The sequence below is a fragment of the Lontra canadensis genome, unplaced genomic scaffold (assembly GCF_010015895.1).
Source record: "Lontra canadensis isolate GAN:19392208 unplaced genomic scaffold, GSC_riverotter_1.0 scaffold27, whole genome shotgun sequence".
Taxonomy (NCBI): Eukaryota; Metazoa; Chordata; class Mammalia; order Carnivora; family Mustelidae; genus Lontra; species Lontra canadensis.
Window position 1 is genome coordinate 5798232 of NW_022631021.1, and position 17300 is coordinate 5815531.

Here is a 17300-nt window from a genome sequence, read left to right on the forward strand (position 1 = left end):
AGGGACCAAACTCTGTGTGCAGGATGGCATGTGGAGATAAACACCGTCCCTGGCTTTAGGTTAAGTACTCCAAAAAGAGACTGATCAATAAGAGAAAGCCAAAACAGATCATTAGAAAGTTGAGAAGTAGATTTATGTTCATTTTCATGATTTCCCAGATGACAAATCATTTCATAATTATGGATGGCATGTGGAGGAAGGATTTCAAAGAATGATTCTCACACTTTCTAATCGGGTCACAAGAGGGGAGAAACGTCCTTTGTCACCACCTTGACTTTCCTAAGAGCTTGTGGGAGAGCGTCTGGAGATAGAGTTTTCATTTGGACTCTGTCGAAGAGGCAGACAGTGTATTAGTGTAAATGAGAATTAAGGGTCGTTGCCATGCGTGGTTGACCTGGGGGCTGGCGAGGTCAAGTCTCTGCACTGGCTTCAGAAGCTGAACTTAGCGGACGCTCTTCTTGGGCCCCCTGAGAAGCTGTATCACCGAACCCCAGACGCTGTGCACTTGAGTCCACCTCATTTCAAATCACTTCACCTTGACCCACCACCAGGGTCAGCCAAGCACTGTCCCCTGCTCCTGGGCCCAGGGTAATCCAGACTGGCACACGCTGCCTTCCAGAAAAGGGAATGTCACCTTATCTTCCCAGGTTTGCCTCACTAATTCCTAGTCCCTTTTCAAGACTCAGTAAATGGATAGCTTTTTCTGGGAAATTTTTCTTGATTTTTCCATGCACATAGAAGCTGCTCCCACATGTTCCCCTCATGCACTTGTCCTCAGGGTAGTGCTCACGTGGGTTTCCTGCCTGCCCCAGGCTTCCTCTGCTCGTGGAGCCGGGGAGCTCCACTGGGAGAGGCGTCATCTCTTCTACCTGCCTGGGCATGGCTGCTTACAGTAGTAGCTTGAACAAATGTTTGCTGAATTCTTGAATTCTAACTTGTCTTTATTTCTGGTTTAAGGGTTATCAGAATTCAAAGTTTTACAGCTTCTTATTCCTTTTGAGCCCTAATTGCCATTCTTTCTCTTTTTAGAAAATAGTTTTATTTATTCATTTGAGAGGGAGAGAGGGCAAGGCACAAAATGAGGAAAAAGCAGACTTCCCACTGAACTGGTAGCCATAGGCAGGATTCGATCCCAAGACCCTGGGATCATGACCTGAGCCGAAGTCAGACGCTTAACCGACTGAGACACCAGGGCACCCATGCCATTATTTCTAAATGGTGAGATTTTTTTGAACATTGAGTTCTACTCCAGAGAGCTCTCTAAGGAGTGTCTAAGTCAGTGGGTCTCAACCTGGCTACACATCAGAATTTGAGAGAACATCTATACGTGGGCTTCTTCACTGATAATTAAACCATAATCCTTGGGTGTGGCTGCTAGTGGGGAGGGTGTCCATAATTTCCTTTTTTTTTTTTTTAAGTCTGAAGTGATGATAAAGCTAGATATAAAGGTAAAGCTAGATAAAGCTAGAAATAAGAACGGCTCGTGTAGGTGGTTAGCCGCTACTCTTCCATTTCTTCTGGGGGCTCGTAGCTGTGGCCTCTTGCCCTGCCACCCACTGAGTCTCATGTGGAGGTTGGAGGTAGGATAGCCGCTGCTGAAAAAGTTTGAGAATGTTCAGTAAAATTAATTTCCATAGAAAACACTTCCATGGACCAAGCAAGAAGAGAATTTGCGCATAGGAGAGGAGTTTTTAAAATAACAACAACAGAAAAGCACCACCAGCAATCTAAAAAACAGTTTTCACCGGGAAGGCAAGTTTAATCTTTTTAAATTGTGGTGTAATATACTTGACATAGAATTTGCCATTTTAACTATTTTTAAGTAGGAGATAGTATTAGGTACATTCACACTGTCATGCAGTGATCTCCACTCTCCATCTCCATAAATTCTTCATCATCACAAACTTGTACTTTGTACCCATGAAACACGAAGTAGTGCCCCACCTCCACCCCAGTCCTGGAGTCCACTTTCTAGCTCTATGAATTGGACTGTTTCAGGAACCACATGTAAGTGGAGTTATGCACTATTTGTCCTTTTTAGTTCACTTAGCATGATGTCGTTAAGGTTTGTCCGTGTTGTAGCTTGTGTCAGAATTTCATGCCTTTTTTAAGCTGAATAATATTTCATTGTATATATAGACCACATTTTGTTTACCCATTGACCCATTGGTGGACATTTGGCTATTGTGAATAATGCTGCGAACACATGCATACAAGTAACTGTAAGCCACTGCTCTGAGTGCTTTTGAGTGTACACCTAGAAGTAGAATTGCTGGACCATATGGTATTGTATGTTTGATTTTTGCTTGTTTTTGAGGAACTGCGATACTTTTTTTCCACCATGGCTGCATCATTTTACATTCCCATCAGCAATGCACAGGAGTTCCAATTTCTCCATATTCTTGCTACATCGTTATTTTATGTTATTTGAAAAATTATTTTACTTCTATGTGCTGGGGTCTGAGGAATAGGAATACAGATATCTTCTTCTCCGGTTCTGCTGTATTTTCTGGGTTGGAATAGAGTGGCTTAGGGGCACATTTGGTAGTATTCATGGGTAAGGAAAAGCAGAAAATCTCATAGGCAAAACAAATCATGAGACAGTGATTGTTCATCAGACACCGTCAACCTTGTTGACTGAGCCATTCTCAACACAGACAACACTTCATGTCTCATCAGAGTCCTTTTGGCTTTTGAGCCAACAGGCCCATTTCCCCTTCTGAACTTCAGTCTTAGGCGTGTCTTAGTTCTCTGCCACCAACCTACAAAAAAAAATCCATTGTGGATATTTTTAGTATCAGTTAATTAAGGCTTCTTAATTTATCTTTGATTCTTTCCATCCTGATTCAGCATCCTGACAGTTTCCTTAGAAGATTTAGGTTTCTGTGATGGTTTGTTTTCAGAGTAAAGATTCAAATGAATTGTTTATAGATTAAATAAAGAATAGGTCTTAGAAATGAAAAGTGTTTTATTTTTTCCACAAAGAATAATGACTGCTAAATGGCTTTTTAGAAGTTTTAAAAACTGGACCAAAAAAAAAAAAAAATAAGGCTTATAAAGTTTCAGTCTGTATTATGGAGCAGATTAACAGATCCATTTAACAGCCAGGTCATGCTTTTTCATTCCTTTTCTGCACTAGAAGAAAATCGTTCGAAGGTATAATTGGAAATAAATGTGGAAGACCAGAGTTCTGCCTGCCCCATAGGAGCACACATGGCACATGCGTATTTAGGGTTAGGGCCATGAAAATCTGTAGCTGAACATTTAGGTGAAGTAGTGGCAATTTAGACACTATAGTCACTAAGTAAAGGACACATTCCTTTTATACAGCCTCCTTTTCTGCTTTCTATATCTGATTTAAGCATAGTGAAAATGATTCCTGAAACACGACTATCAATGCATCTGTTTTTCAGGTGGATAGTTCACAGATTCCAAGACTGGAAGGTATACGATTATGGAAAAACAGTACTTATGTAGCAGATTTCCATCTCCTAAATTGAGATATAATTGACATGTAACATACTAGTTTTAGGTGTACAACATTTGTCTATATTGCAAAATGATCACCACAGTAAGTCTAGTTAATATCCATCACCATGTATAGTTAAAATGTTTTTCTTGTGATGAGGACTAAGTTCAGCTCTCTTTAACTTCCAAATATACAATATAGTATTAACTATAGTCACCATCCCCAGGAATTATTTATTTTGTAACTGAGACTTGGTACCTTCAGATCACCCTCTATCTGCCTCCTTCTGGCAACCATTAGTCTGTTCCCTGGATCTGTGAGTTTTTCTTTTTTAGATTTTGCATATAAGTGAGATAATTTGGTATTTGTCTTTCTCTGACTTATTTCATTTAGCCTAATGTACTCAAGGTTGATCCACATTGTTGCAAAAGGCAAGATTTCCTTCTTTTTTTTTTTTTTTTAAAGATTTTATTTATTTATTTGACAGGCAGAGATTACAAGCAGGCAGAAAGGCAGGCAGAGAGGGAGAGGGAAGCAGGCTCCCTGCGGAGCAGAGAGCCCGATGGCGGAGCTCGATCCCAGGACCCTGAGACCATGACCTGAGCCAAAGGCAGAGGTTCTAACCCACTGAGCCACCCAGGGGCCCCAAGATTTCCTTCTTTTTATGGCTGAGTAATATCCCAGTGGGTATATATCTACATCTTCTTATCCATTCATCCACCAGCGGACATTTAGGTTGCTTCTATGCATTGGCCATTGTAAATAATATCACAGTGAACATGGGGCAGAGGGCCGTGTGTGCATAGATCTTTTTGAGTTTTTTAATTTTCTTTTATAAATACCCATAAGTGGTATTGCTGTATCATATAGTATTTTTAATTTTGGGGGGAATCTCCATACTGTTTTTCTTAGTGGCTGCACTAATTTGCGTTCCTACCCACAGTGTGCATGGGTCCGCTTTTCTCCATGTCCTTGCCAACACTTATTTCTTGTCTCTTTGACTCTAGCCATTCTAACATGCATGAGGTGATATCTCATTGTGGTTTTGATTTCCATTTCCCTGATGGTGAATGATGTTGAGCATCTTTTCATGTCTCTGTTGGCCATCTGTACGTCTTCTTTGGAAAAATGTGTATTCAGGTCCTCTGCTCATTTTAAAATCAGATTGTTCTGTTTTTTTGTGTTTTTTTTTTTTTTTTTTTTTAGTTATAGGAGTTCTTTATATATTTTGGATGTTAACTCCCTTAGCAATATGATTTGCCAATATTTTCTCCCATTCTCTTTTTATTTTTTCCACAAAAAAATAAAAAGTTTCCTCTGCTGGGCTGAAGCTTTCTTTTATTTCGATGTGGTCGCACTTATTTGTTTTTGCTCTTTTTGCCTTTTCTTTTGGTATTAGATCCAAAAAATCATCACCAAGATTGCCATCAGGGAGCTTACAATGTATGTTTTTGTGTAGGAGTTTTATGGATTCCAGTTTTAATATTCAAGTCTTTAATCTGTTTGGAGTTAATTTTTGTGTATGGTGTAAGTTAGTGGTTGAGTTTCATTCTTTTCATGTAGTTGTCCAGTTTCCCCAAGACCATTTATTGGAGAGTCTGTGCTATCCTTGTTGTATAGTCTTGGCTCCTTTGTCATAAATTAATTGATCATATATTCATGGGTTTATTTCTGGGCTCTTCTGTTTCATTTATCCCTGTATCTATTTCATGAAATACTGTACTATTTTGGTTATTATAGGTTTGAAATCTTCCTTATATTTTATTTCTGAGGCAATGGGAATGTTTCCTTAATTTCTCTTTGTGATATTCATTACTAGTGCATAGAAGTGCAACAAATTTTTGTGTATCAATTTTGCAAATACTATCAACCAAGAATGCTATATCTAGCATAAGTATCCTTCAAAAATGAAGGAGAAATTAATATATTCCTGATAAACAAATGCCAGAAAATTTATGACTAGCAAACATGTCCTGTAAGAAGTACTGAAGGAGTCTTTCAGGCTGAAATGAAAGGATACCAGACAGTAACTCTGATCCACACAAATATGAGTACCAATAAAAGTAAAGTATAGATAAATTTTTAAAAGAGTACAAATGTAATTTTTACCTCTCTTTTCCCCCTCACTTTTTGATTTAAAAGACAAGTGCATAAATAATAATTAGAAATCAGGGTTGAGAGATACAAAATATAGACATAATTTTGTGATAGTAGCACAAAGTGAGGAGGAATAATGGAGCCTACTATTTTTGTAAAGATTTTATTTATTTATTTGGGAGAGAGAGAAAACATGAGAAGGGAGAAGGTCAGAGAGAGAAGCAGACTCCCCATGGAGCTGGGAGCCCGATGCAGGACTTGATCCCAGGACTCTGGAATCATGACCCGAGACAAAGCAGACGCTTAACCAACTGAGCCACCCTGGCACCCTTAGAGCCTACTATGGTAAGAGCAAAGCTTTTGTGTACTCTTGAAATTGATATTGATTTAAGCTCAACTGTTAGAAGTTAAGATGCTAATTATAATCTTCAGGGAAACTGCTAAATAAGTCACTCAAAAAATATTATACAAGAAAGGATAACTGAAGAAATGACACACTAATAAATATCCTTTTAATGCAAAATAAGATGGTAGTGGAGGAATAGAGGAATTAAAAGATATTAAACATATAGGAAACAAACAGCAAACTGGCAGATGTAAATCTTAATTTACCAGTAATTCCATTAAATATAAATAGATCAAACAATTCAGTCAAAACACATATGGGCACAATGGATTAAAAAAAACAAACCCAACAAATCGAAAAGCACCATGATGGAAGTATAATGCTCTCCATGGAAAACATTTTGTATCGAAATAGGTTGAAAGCAAAAGAATGTAAAAAGACTTGCCATGCAAACAGGAACCAAAAAAAGAGCTGGAGTGACTATATGAATACCAGACAAAATAGACTTTCAGAATTGCTACCAGACACAAAAAGGTTATTTTATAATGATAAAAGTGTCAGTCCCTTACGAAGATACAACAGTTGAAAATATATATGCTTCTTACAATGGAGCCCTAAGATATATAAAGCAGAAATGACCACACTGAAGGGAAAATACAGTTCAACAATAACAGTTGCGAACATCAGTATTCCATTTTAAATAACAGAACAATTAGAAGACGAACTAAGAAGCCTTGAAAAGTACTATAAATCAACAAGACCTGTGACATCTAGAGAATACTTTACTCAACAAGAGAATATGCATTCCTTTCAAATGCACAATTGAACATTCTCTAGGATGGACTATGAAGTAATTTTTATGTTGGGCCATAAAACAAGTCTTAATAAATTTAAAATAGTTGAAAGCATACATAGTGTGTTCTTGGGCCATGCTGGAATGAAATGAGAAATCACTACCAGAAAGGAGTTTGAAATTTAAAAGCATATGGAAATTAAACAGCATACTCATAACCACTTGGTCAAAGAAGATATCACAAGGGAAATTGGAAAATATTTTTAGATGAATGAAAATGGAAAGACAACATACTAAAGCTTAGGGAATGCAGCTAAAGCAGTACTTAGAGGAAAATTTACACTTACAAATGCCTCTATTAAAAAGAAAGATCTGAAACCAATAACCTAATCTTTTACCATAAGAGACTAGAAGCAGAAGAGCAAACTAAACCCAAAATAACAAGTGGAAGAAAATGAAGATTTGGCTAAAATAAATGAAATAGGGAATAGAAAAGCAATAGAGGAAATCAGCAAAACCAAAAGTTTGTTCTTAAAAACATCAAGAAAATTGACAAACTTTTTACTTAAACTGCCCAGGGAGAAGGAGGCAAGCCTCAAATTACTAAAATCATAAATGAAAACAGGAGCATTACTACCATTTAAAAAAGACTGTAAGAGAAAAGCATGAAAAATTGTATGCCAACAAATTAGATAATGTAGATGACATGGACAAATTAATGGAAAGACTATTAAAACTGATTAAGGGGGCACCTGGTTGGCTCAGTTGGTAGAAACATGCAACTCTTAATCTCAGGGCTGTGAGTTCAAGTTCCATATTGGATGTAGGTATAGAGGATTACTTAAGAAAACAAAACAGACTCAAAAGGAAATAGAAGATATGAATAGACCTATAAAAAATAGATTGAATTAATAATCAACAAAACTTCTATAGAGAAAAGCCCAGTTACAGATGGTTTTGCTAGTGAATTCCAACAAACATTTAAAGAAGAGTTAAAACCAATCCTTCACAACATTTCCAAAAATTGGTAAGGAGAGAACATGTTTGAATAATTGTATTAGGCCATTGTTATCCTCATACCAAAACTGGTATAAGAAAAAAAAACCCATAGACCAATATCCTTCGTGAATATAGATGCAAAAATTCTAAACAAAATACTAGTGGAGTTAATCCAGCAACATACAATAAAAAGGATTATATATCATGAGTAGGTAGGATTTAACCCTGCAGTATAAGGTTGGTTCATATACAAAAGTCAGTAAATGTAATATACCATATCAGTAGAACAAACAACAAGTGCCACCTGATCAAATCAATAGATGCAGGAAAAGTATGTGACAGAATTCAACATTTTTTCTTGATAAAAACACTAGATTGATAAATGGGGAATGGTAAAGAATGTCTTTTATCTGATACAGGGCATCTATGGAAAAAAAAAAAAAACCAACTTAATAGCTGAAGATGAAAGCTTTTCCCCTAAGATCATGACAAGGATAACCTCTCTTCAGAGTTGTATTCACTGTTGTAGTGTAGGTTGTTGCCAGGGTAATTAGTTGAGAAAAAGGAACAAAAGATATCCAGGTTATAAAAGAAAATATCTTCAGTTATCAAAGCATGATTTTTTTACATAGAAAATCCTCATGAATATATACACAACTTGTTCCACTCCACGCTGGGCATGGAGCCTACTTAAAAAAAGGAGGAGATGGGGCGCCTGGGTGGCTCAGTGGGTTAAAGCCTCTGCCTTCAGCTCAGGTCATGATCCCAGGGTCCTGGGATCGAACCCCGCATCGGGTTCTCTGCTCAGCGGGGAGCCTGCTTCCCCCCACCCCACGCCTGCTTCTCTGCCTACTTGTGATCTCTGTCAAATAAATAAATAAAATCTTAAAAAAAAAAAAAAAAGGAGGGAAGGGGTATGCCTGGGTGGCTCAGTTGGTTCAATGTCCAACTCTTGATCTCAGGATTATAAGTTAAAGTCCTGTATTGGAGCCTACTTTAAAAAAAAATCACAATTATTCATGCTAGTAAATAAATTCATCAAGGTTGCCAGATACAAGATCAACCCAAGAAATCAGTTGTGTTTCTATACATTGGCAATGAGCAGTCTGAAAAATGAAACTTAAGACAGTTTTATTTACAACAGTGTCAGAAACAATGAAATACTTAGTAATAAATTTAACAAAAAAAGTATCAGACTTGTTAAGTAGAAACTATAAAATGTTATTCAGAGAAATTAAAGAACTAAACAAATAGACATCTTCTGTTCCTGGATTAGGAGACATTGTTATGGGTTAGAAGATGTATTACTCAAATGGCAATATTCCCCAAATTAATCTATAGATTCAAGGTAATTCCTATCAAGATTCTGGCTGCCCTTTTTGCAGAAATTTTCAAAGTTACCTTAAAATTCATATGGGAGGGGCACCTGGGTGGCTCAGTGGGTTAAAGCCTCTGCCTTCGGCTCAGGTCATGATCCCAGGGTCCTGGAATCGAACCCCGCATCGGGGGGGGGGGGGTCTCTGCTCAGCAGGGAGCCTGCTTCCTCCTCTCTTTCTCTGCTTGCCTCTCTGCCTACTTGTGATCTCTCTGTCAAATAAATAAATAAAATCTTTAAAAAAAAAATTCATATGGGAAAGGAAGGGACTCAAAATAGCCAAAACAACTTTGAAAAAGAACAAAGTTGGAAGACTTAAACTTCCTGATCTGAAAACTTAGTATATAAAGCTACAGTAATAGTATGGCACTGGCATATGAATAAGCATATGAATGAATAGAATGGAAATGACAGAGCACAAATAAACTCTTATATTATGGTCAGTTGATTTTTGCCAGGGGTGCCAAGACCATTCAGTAGAGAAAGAAGAGTTTTAAAAGGTGCCCAGAGTTATGAATATAATAAAAGCCACTTAACCCCATCCTTTCCGTATCTAAGAATTATATCTCAATAAAGGGGTGGGTAGATAAGGAAGATTCACACACACACACACACACTCTCTCTCTCTCTCTCTCTCTCACACACACATACACTCTCTCTCACTTTCTCTGAAAGACCAGATGTGCTCTGCTAGGAAGAGCTGAGAGTGGATCACCTCAGAAAGAATTACAGAAGAGAGAAGTGCCACACACACATCTTTCTTTCTAAGACAATTCCCTGAGACAATTTATGTGTGTATATATATATGTGTATATATATACGTATATATATGTGTGTGTATATATATATATACATATATATATATGTACATACATATATATATGTGTATATATATGTTTTTAAGATTTTATTTATTTGAGAAGGAAGAGAGCAAGTGAGCTTCTGCTCAGGAGAGGGGTAGGGGCAGAGGGAGAAACAGACTCCCCCACGAAGCAGGGAGCCTAGTTGCAGGGCTCAGTCCCACGACCCTGAGATCATGATGTGAGCCAAAGGCAGACACTTGACCAACTGAGCCACCCAGGCGCCCCTACATGTACATGTATATGTTTTAATTTGGAATTTTTTTTTTTTTAATTTCAAGTGAGTAGAGACCGACTTCTGAAATTACCTGATACTTAATGCCAGTAGTGGAAGCGTGTCAGGAGACCAGCATTCTAATACCATTATCCAGAGTGGCTGTCAGGACAAAAATATCATTAGTATCTTTCTTGTGACCAGACTGGTATTGTTGCCAAAATCTATCCTTTGGGAATTAGGAAAAGTTTTGGCTTTTAACAGTCTTGCTTGAGATTAGGTTATGTGTAGTTAGAAAAGAGAATATTCTGGTGGGACAAGTATATAGGGGTGAGACTGATACACAATAGAAGGTACTGGTAAGCACTACTGATGCTTTTAACTAGGGCTGGAAGGAGGAAGAGATTTGCTGGACTTGCTTTTTCCTTTCCCATTTGTCTGGTATTTGTTTTTTCCTTATTGCAATGACTAGGACCTCCAGTACACTGTTGAATAAAAATTGAGAGCAGACAACCTTGCCTCATTCCAGTCTTCAAGGGATTAACACTGTTTTTCACCATGAAGCATATATACTATCGGCCATAGGTATTTTGTAGATGCCCTTTATCAAGTTGAGGAAGTTCTTTTATTAGTTTGCTGAGTAGCTTTTACAAAATCTTACCTTGATATTGGATTTTGTCAAATTCATTTTCTCCATCTATTATAATTTTTTTCTTTTTAAGTCTAACTTGGTGAATTATACTGATTGATTTTGAAATGTTAAACCAATATTGCAGTTTTGGAATAAACCTCAGTCATGATGGAATGTCATGAATCCAACCAATTGAATCCAGCAAGATTTGGAGCTCACGACCTGAGCCAGAATCAAGAGTCAGATGCTCAACGGACAGAGCCACCTAGGCACCCCTTCAGTACTGTTTTAGATGCATCCCACATTCTTGTTTTTGTTTTCATTCAGTTAACCACTTTTTTCATTTCTCTTTTGATTTCTCCTTATATCCTAACTTATTTAGAATTACATTGTTTGGTATCCAAATATTTGGAGATTTTCCAGATCTCGTCGTATCATTGATTTCTATTTGAATTCCATTGTGGTCAAAGAAACACTTTGTATGATTTGAGTTCTTTTAAATTTATTGAGATTTAATTTATGACCCAGACTATGGCCTGTTTTGACAATGGTCCATTTGTACTTGAGAATATTGTGTATTGTTTTGTTAGATGGAGTGCCCGAAAATGTCAGGTCAAGTTGGTTAAATCTTATATATCCTTATTGATCAAATTCGTAAGTTTTCTGTTATTTCTTGAATTTTTATTTTCTATCCCATTTCCACCTTTCATTCGGTTTCTGTGACTTGTGTGTCACAGAAAAGATGACACACCTTTGGTAGTTTTGGTTGCTATGTCTTCAGGTTTACTAGTCTTTCATTCTTCAATGTCTTATCCGCTGATAATACCAGCCAGTATATTTTTTACAACAATGGGATACTTTTGGGTCTTTTTTCTATCTTCTGTATCTCCTTAGCATGCTCAATCTTTCCTCTACCTTTTTGAACACATGAGGTTTATTTATGTTTTAATATCTTTGTTCTGTATTATTTCTGTTGACTGATTCTACTGATTTCTGTTGACTGTTTTCATTATGGGGTTGTATTTTCCAGTTTATTTGTGCATGTGCTAATTTTTGTAGCTCAGGTATTTTGAATTTTATGTTGCTAGGTACTAGAAAATACATGTATGTTAGGTTATGTTTATATCGAGTATGTGTAACATGAATTTATTACATACATCCATATATTTATGTGCATACACATGCATACATATACACACATAGGTATACAAACATACGTAAGAGACAGTTATCTCCACCCTATCTCTACCTCACCTGAAGTCAGGAAGTCCTGTGCTAAGATTGGGTAACCAGTTTTAATTTGCATTTTATTTTTTATACATCCGTAGGACAGAGAATCCTACTCCCATGATTTTTGTAAGGCTCCTAGTATCTCAAAAACTACTGCCAATATCCTTAAAGCTAAATTAATTTCACTAGTAAAAAGGGTACATATAATACTTGAGGCATAAGTACTTGGAAATTAAGAAAACCCAAAATATCCATCTTGGGTTGGAAGCAGTGGTTTAAGGAGCTAGAAAGTCTTTGTGCTGCTTTTAGAAGGAGAACTCTCTAATTCCCTCGGTTTCATAGCAGGTCAGATGATTCCCTGAAAGGCAACCCAGAGTTTGGGCCTAGTTAGTGTGTGGTTCCTACATGCTGGCTGTGACCTGCTTCCTTTGAAGCGCTCATTGAGCAGGGGCACAGCAAAGGGGGCAGAAGACTGAAGAGCATCTGAATTGCCCACCTCCCCCTTGTGTGTGAGAAAACAGAAAACCACTTTGTTACTGTGGTGAGCCACCCACTACCATCTCTTTCCAGGGTGCTGGCCTGCCAGGTGCACCCTTTGCTCCAGTGAGGCCGGGAAAGGACCAGCCGTCGGCTTTGCTTGTGGAAGTTGTACACTGTGCTTTGTAAGTTTGCTTGTAAGAAACAGAAGGTTGTTCCTGAACCAAGGAGAGCAAGAAAATACACATTCAGTGGTCACCATGATGAATGTGTTAAAGACAAGGGAAAATGAAGAGAATCAAAGTGGGTTCGTAGCATTTTCTGACAGACTTCTCTACATTTTTGGGTTTTGTTTTTTAGTAAGAATGGGGAAATAGTACCTTGAAGCCACGTGAAAAATATACCTGAATCTTGAGTGATTGAGGGCAGTCCTCATCTAGAGAAAAAGAAGAAGGCATGATAGGACACTAAAGTCAAAGTTCACCTATTAGAAAAGTCACTTTTTATGTGTGAATTTGAACCTTTGGCTTTTTGCTGAAGAGGTCTGTGGCTGTTTTAGCTGTCTGAGGAAGGCTTCAGACTTGTTAGCCCAGGGGTGAGAGATGCATGCAGGTGGCCTGATTCTGCCACCACTTTCACAGGCCCTTTTCCTATCATCAACCATTGTCCAGCCGTAAGCCACCTGCCCTTCATGATATTTATAATGGTGTTTTTATTTATATACTGTGTTGAACAATGCTTTGTGGTTAGTGGGGGTCTTTCCATTCACTAATTTTACAGTGAGCTGAAAAGGTGTCACACCTCTTGCAGATGAGGAAATGGGGAAGTTTCAGGATCGAGAAAGTTTAAGTGACTTGACCCATGTCCCAAGTACAAGGATCCAGGCAAAAACAAAAGGCTTCTAATTCCAGATTTAATGTTCCTTCTGCTAGGATGTGCTGCTTCCACCCAGGATTTGTGGAGGATACTGGGGCGGCCAGTCCTTAGGTTAAGGCTTTATTATGTGTCACTCAGCATGTGATGTGTTTGTAGGTGGCTTCACGGGAGGTGTTCCTGTAGAGGAGGCAGGGCCTAGATGTGGGACTGGCCCAGTCTGGCAGGTGGAGAGGTGATGAGAATGCTGGTTGTGGTTTTCTCACAACTCCCTAATTACTGCCTGGTATCATTTGGTACTTAGTTAACTATACTTTTGGGGAAAACAACAACAACACCACCACACAAATCAACTCAGTTAATGAAGAGGGCAAAATGTTGCTAAGAAGTGCTCCTGGGGATTGGTCCTCACAGCTAATTCTGGGAAGGTGTCTTACTTTAGAGTGTCTGCTTAGTCCTCAGCAGCAGAGGTCTAGGGCTTCAGACTTTCAGAACAACTACAAAGTTTGTAGCAGTTGCTTACTTAGATAGCTTGTAGAGTGTTTAATGGCTAAGCCTTTAAAACAGGGTTTATTAAACTACAGATATAAATAGTAATAATTTTTATGACTAAACCATTGAAAGAAATTGACAGTCATTTGTTTCCTTAAAGAAACTAAGCCCCCAAACCAAATTTATCAAATGGGACTGATATCTCCTGCACTGATTTCCAACCCCCCCCACCCTTGTCAGGTTGAACCAAACTGGAAATTTAAACGAAATGACTATATACTTTTCATTTCCTACCTGACTTCTATTCCCCAGTCTTCTAAATTTAAAGTAAATCACAAATCACAGCGGCACTGGTTCAGATAAGAGCACACATAAAAACGTTAAAGAACAGGCAGGAGACCTCGGTGGGCACACTCACACCCAGAGGACAGTTAGGTAAGTCTGTGTGCTCTTCAACTACATGTAGTTCTTAATTCCCAGAGAGCCGAGTGTCGGGGCGTGATGTCCTCTGTGAACGAGCAGCTGATTAGCAACAGCCTAGACTTTGTATTTTACGGTAGATGTTGTCCCTGCTCCCACCCCGCACATACACCTTTGTCATGGCCCTGAAGGTACTACATTGTAATGACTGGTTTTCCTTTTGAGACTGTCACACGTGTAATGCTCCTAATTCAACTTCGTGAACCAAGACCTGGCACATACTTGGCATTTAAAAAAAATTTTGATGTGTCCGAATTTTTAAAGAAAAAAGAGAAGTACACCAGTATTTTATTTTAAACTTTTTTTTTTTTTTAAACTTTTCACAAAGGATTTGCTGTAAGTCTTCAAGTCATCTTGTCCAATCCAAAAGCCGTATTTAAGCGTCGTGGATCCCAGCCAGGGATGCAAGAATCTGATTTTCTAAAACAGATAACAACAGTTGAAGAACTGGAACCAAAAGCAAGTAACTGCACCAAGGTATTCATTTCACTTGTGCTGCTTGACCTTGTTGAGTGTCAGCGTTAAGAAGTGTGGCTACCCAAAAGATTTCCCTCCCCTCCAGGTTCTCGTGTGGCACACTCGGACAGAGAAGGTTAACCTAGCCAACGAGCCGAAGTACCGCCTGGACACAGTGAAAATTGAGGTATAAACTGAAGCAGCAGCTGGTGCAGTTTGCCGGCTAGTGGACATGGGAGAGGAGCCCAGAGGTCAGGCTGCAGAACGTTCAGGTATTGTTCGCTTGGCTTCAGGACGACAGCCCATGTTGGCTTCTGACAGACATCTGACAAGGCATCTGTTTCAGCAGAGCTGGTCAGTTCACACAGCTGATGGGGTGGCAGCAAGTGTATGTTTTTGTTTTCATTTGTCCTGCATGTCTTCCCTACAACTGAACTGGTTCTTTGTACAGTACAGCTAGTGCCACTGTGGGATACCATTCTGAGTACCTGATGTACGTTTTTTTTTTTTCCCATTTGGCCTTATAATTGGTAGAACTTAGCAGGTTTTAGAAACAAGTAACAGGCATTTTTGTCAACTAAATGTTCCCAATTCCTCACTTTGCAATGTTACGTTCTGTAAGGTTGGTGGCAGTATACACTGTAGGAAATAAAACCCACAAAAATAAAAAGGTCTATGGATTCATCTGTTTAATATAGGGATATAACATTTTGTCAATACTAGGCACCATAAGATGTAAACACAATTACTGTCATAAACCTGGATATACCTTCAAGGATTGAAAGTGGCTTTGTTTAGTTACCCTGTTTGCATATAGTGCAGAGAAAGGTCTTCGTGTTATTAGCACTATGTACATAAGAAGAGCTCCAAATTACAAGAGAGGCAGATAAAATTTGAGTTCTTTAAACATTTGTTAAACTAAGTTTTGTAGTAACATCCAGGTTTATCTTCCTTTCACTAACCACGTTCCCTGTTAAGCACATCATAACAACAGCACAGTGAAGTGAATGATGAAATAAAAGAATTTTGATACACTAGAAAACAGTGCTCAGTGATACATTTACATTCTATTTATATGATTAAATGTTCGATCATACAGTACCTTCCTACAGGATTACTAGCTAATTTGGGGGTGGGGTTTATACTGTTAGAGGTATTACTAACATGATAACTACTTCCCTTATATGCAGACATTAGAGCTATCATTTTATTGAGAGTAAAACTGATTACGCAAGTTGACTGAGCAGCTTCTCAAATAATGTGGTCTATGAAATCATGGGAAAGGAGCTAAGCTGCCCTTGACATAAAATGGTTTCTCAACCTGCTTTCACATCAAATTTTAATCAGTACAGACCAACACGGTCAGTCAGATAATTCTTAATATGAACAAATGGGGAAAAAGAAAAAAAATATATGTACATGAATAAACGGGAACTAGATGCGTTTTAGCAAGGAATGTCAGGTGGTAGTTCTGGATGAAACTTGCATTGCAGTTTTCATTTCCACAGCTGTGTGCTGAGAGTCTGACCCGATGAGCTTCCAGACCATCCTGCTGTTGTGTTGGGGGGCTGGCCGAAACCCACTGTTGGGGTCGCACTACTGATACTCATGCCGGCCATTTGCTGATTCATCTGTGAAACATAAAATCTTATTTTAAGAGGCTTACTTCACTTTTAATTCTTGTTTCTTTAGCCATAGTTAGACATTTTTAAGTTACCCTGTTGTATTAGAAGCTGCCTTTATTTGAGATTAATTTATCAGATAATGAAGTTTAATAGCAAATGTAAGTATTTTTCATCAATGTGAAAATTAGTCAAAGCACAGGAGTAAAAGCAGACTACCAAACAATATTTCCCTAGAGAAAGCTACTTTGTTCCCTTCCTGTTCATTTCCTTCCACCTTTTTTAATACTGTCCATAAAATGATCTCAATTATATTCTATTTATTCATTTTCAAGACTTCATTTTTTTTGTCCGCCAAAGATTAACCTCAAATTGAAAAAAAAAAAGTAGCAAAGCAATCTTTGAATTTGTATCTGAGTCCACTATCCTAACTTTCAACTCTACCAGCATGTCGTGCTTTAACGGTAAGGATTGGGGAAATTTTAGAAAGTAAAATATTCCAAAATTATACGTTGTGTATGACACTTATTATTGTCTTCATTAAAATGTTAAATGGTTCTATTTTCTAAATATTAAAAAAGATCATAAAGCATAACTTTTCTTTAGTTCAGTTAACCACTAAACATCTAAAATTAATTTTCATTATATAAGGTGTAAGATTACCTGTATTTTTATTCCAGACTGGAATCATATATGTATAGAAGCATCCTAACCTTCTCCCTTCTAAGATTGATGATAAGTAAAGGAAAGGTAAGATTTATCACAAAGCACAGAGTGGATTCAAAATCTATGCTTGGTGTTGGAATGTATTCTTAATAAAGTTCATTTGTTATTTTGCAAAAACACTAATACCCTACATTGCCGATAAGGCGTAAGTGTCTAGTTC

The 17300-nt window shown here is 37.9% G+C and overlaps 2 protein-coding genes across 5 annotated transcripts in view; one reads left to right on the forward strand and one right to left on the reverse strand.

Moving 5' to 3' along the window:
• B3GAT2 (beta-1,3-glucuronyltransferase 2) overlaps positions 1–15098 on the forward strand; it is a 73041-nt gene extending 57943 nt beyond the window's left edge. Inside the window, exons 3-4 of the mRNA XM_032864425.1 lie at positions 14665–14813; positions 14899–15098. Of these exons, the coding sequence (XP_032720316.1) occupies positions 14665–14813; positions 14899–14985 (236 nt within the window). The 3' untranslated portion in view covers positions 14986–15098. The remainder of the gene's footprint in view (positions 1–14664; positions 14814–14898) is intronic.
• A 366-nt stretch (positions 15099–15464) lies between these two features.
• SMAP1 (small ArfGAP 1) overlaps positions 15465–17300 on the reverse strand; it is a 185645-nt gene continuing 183809 nt past the window's right edge. For all 4 annotated transcript variants that reach the window (XM_032864421.1, XM_032864422.1, XM_032864423.1 and 1 more), the window contains one exon: positions 15465–16423. In XM_032864421.1, coding sequence (XP_032720312.1) covers positions 16289–16423 — 135 coding nt within the window. In that variant the 3' untranslated portion in view covers positions 15465–16288. The remainder of the gene's footprint in view (positions 16424–17300) is intronic.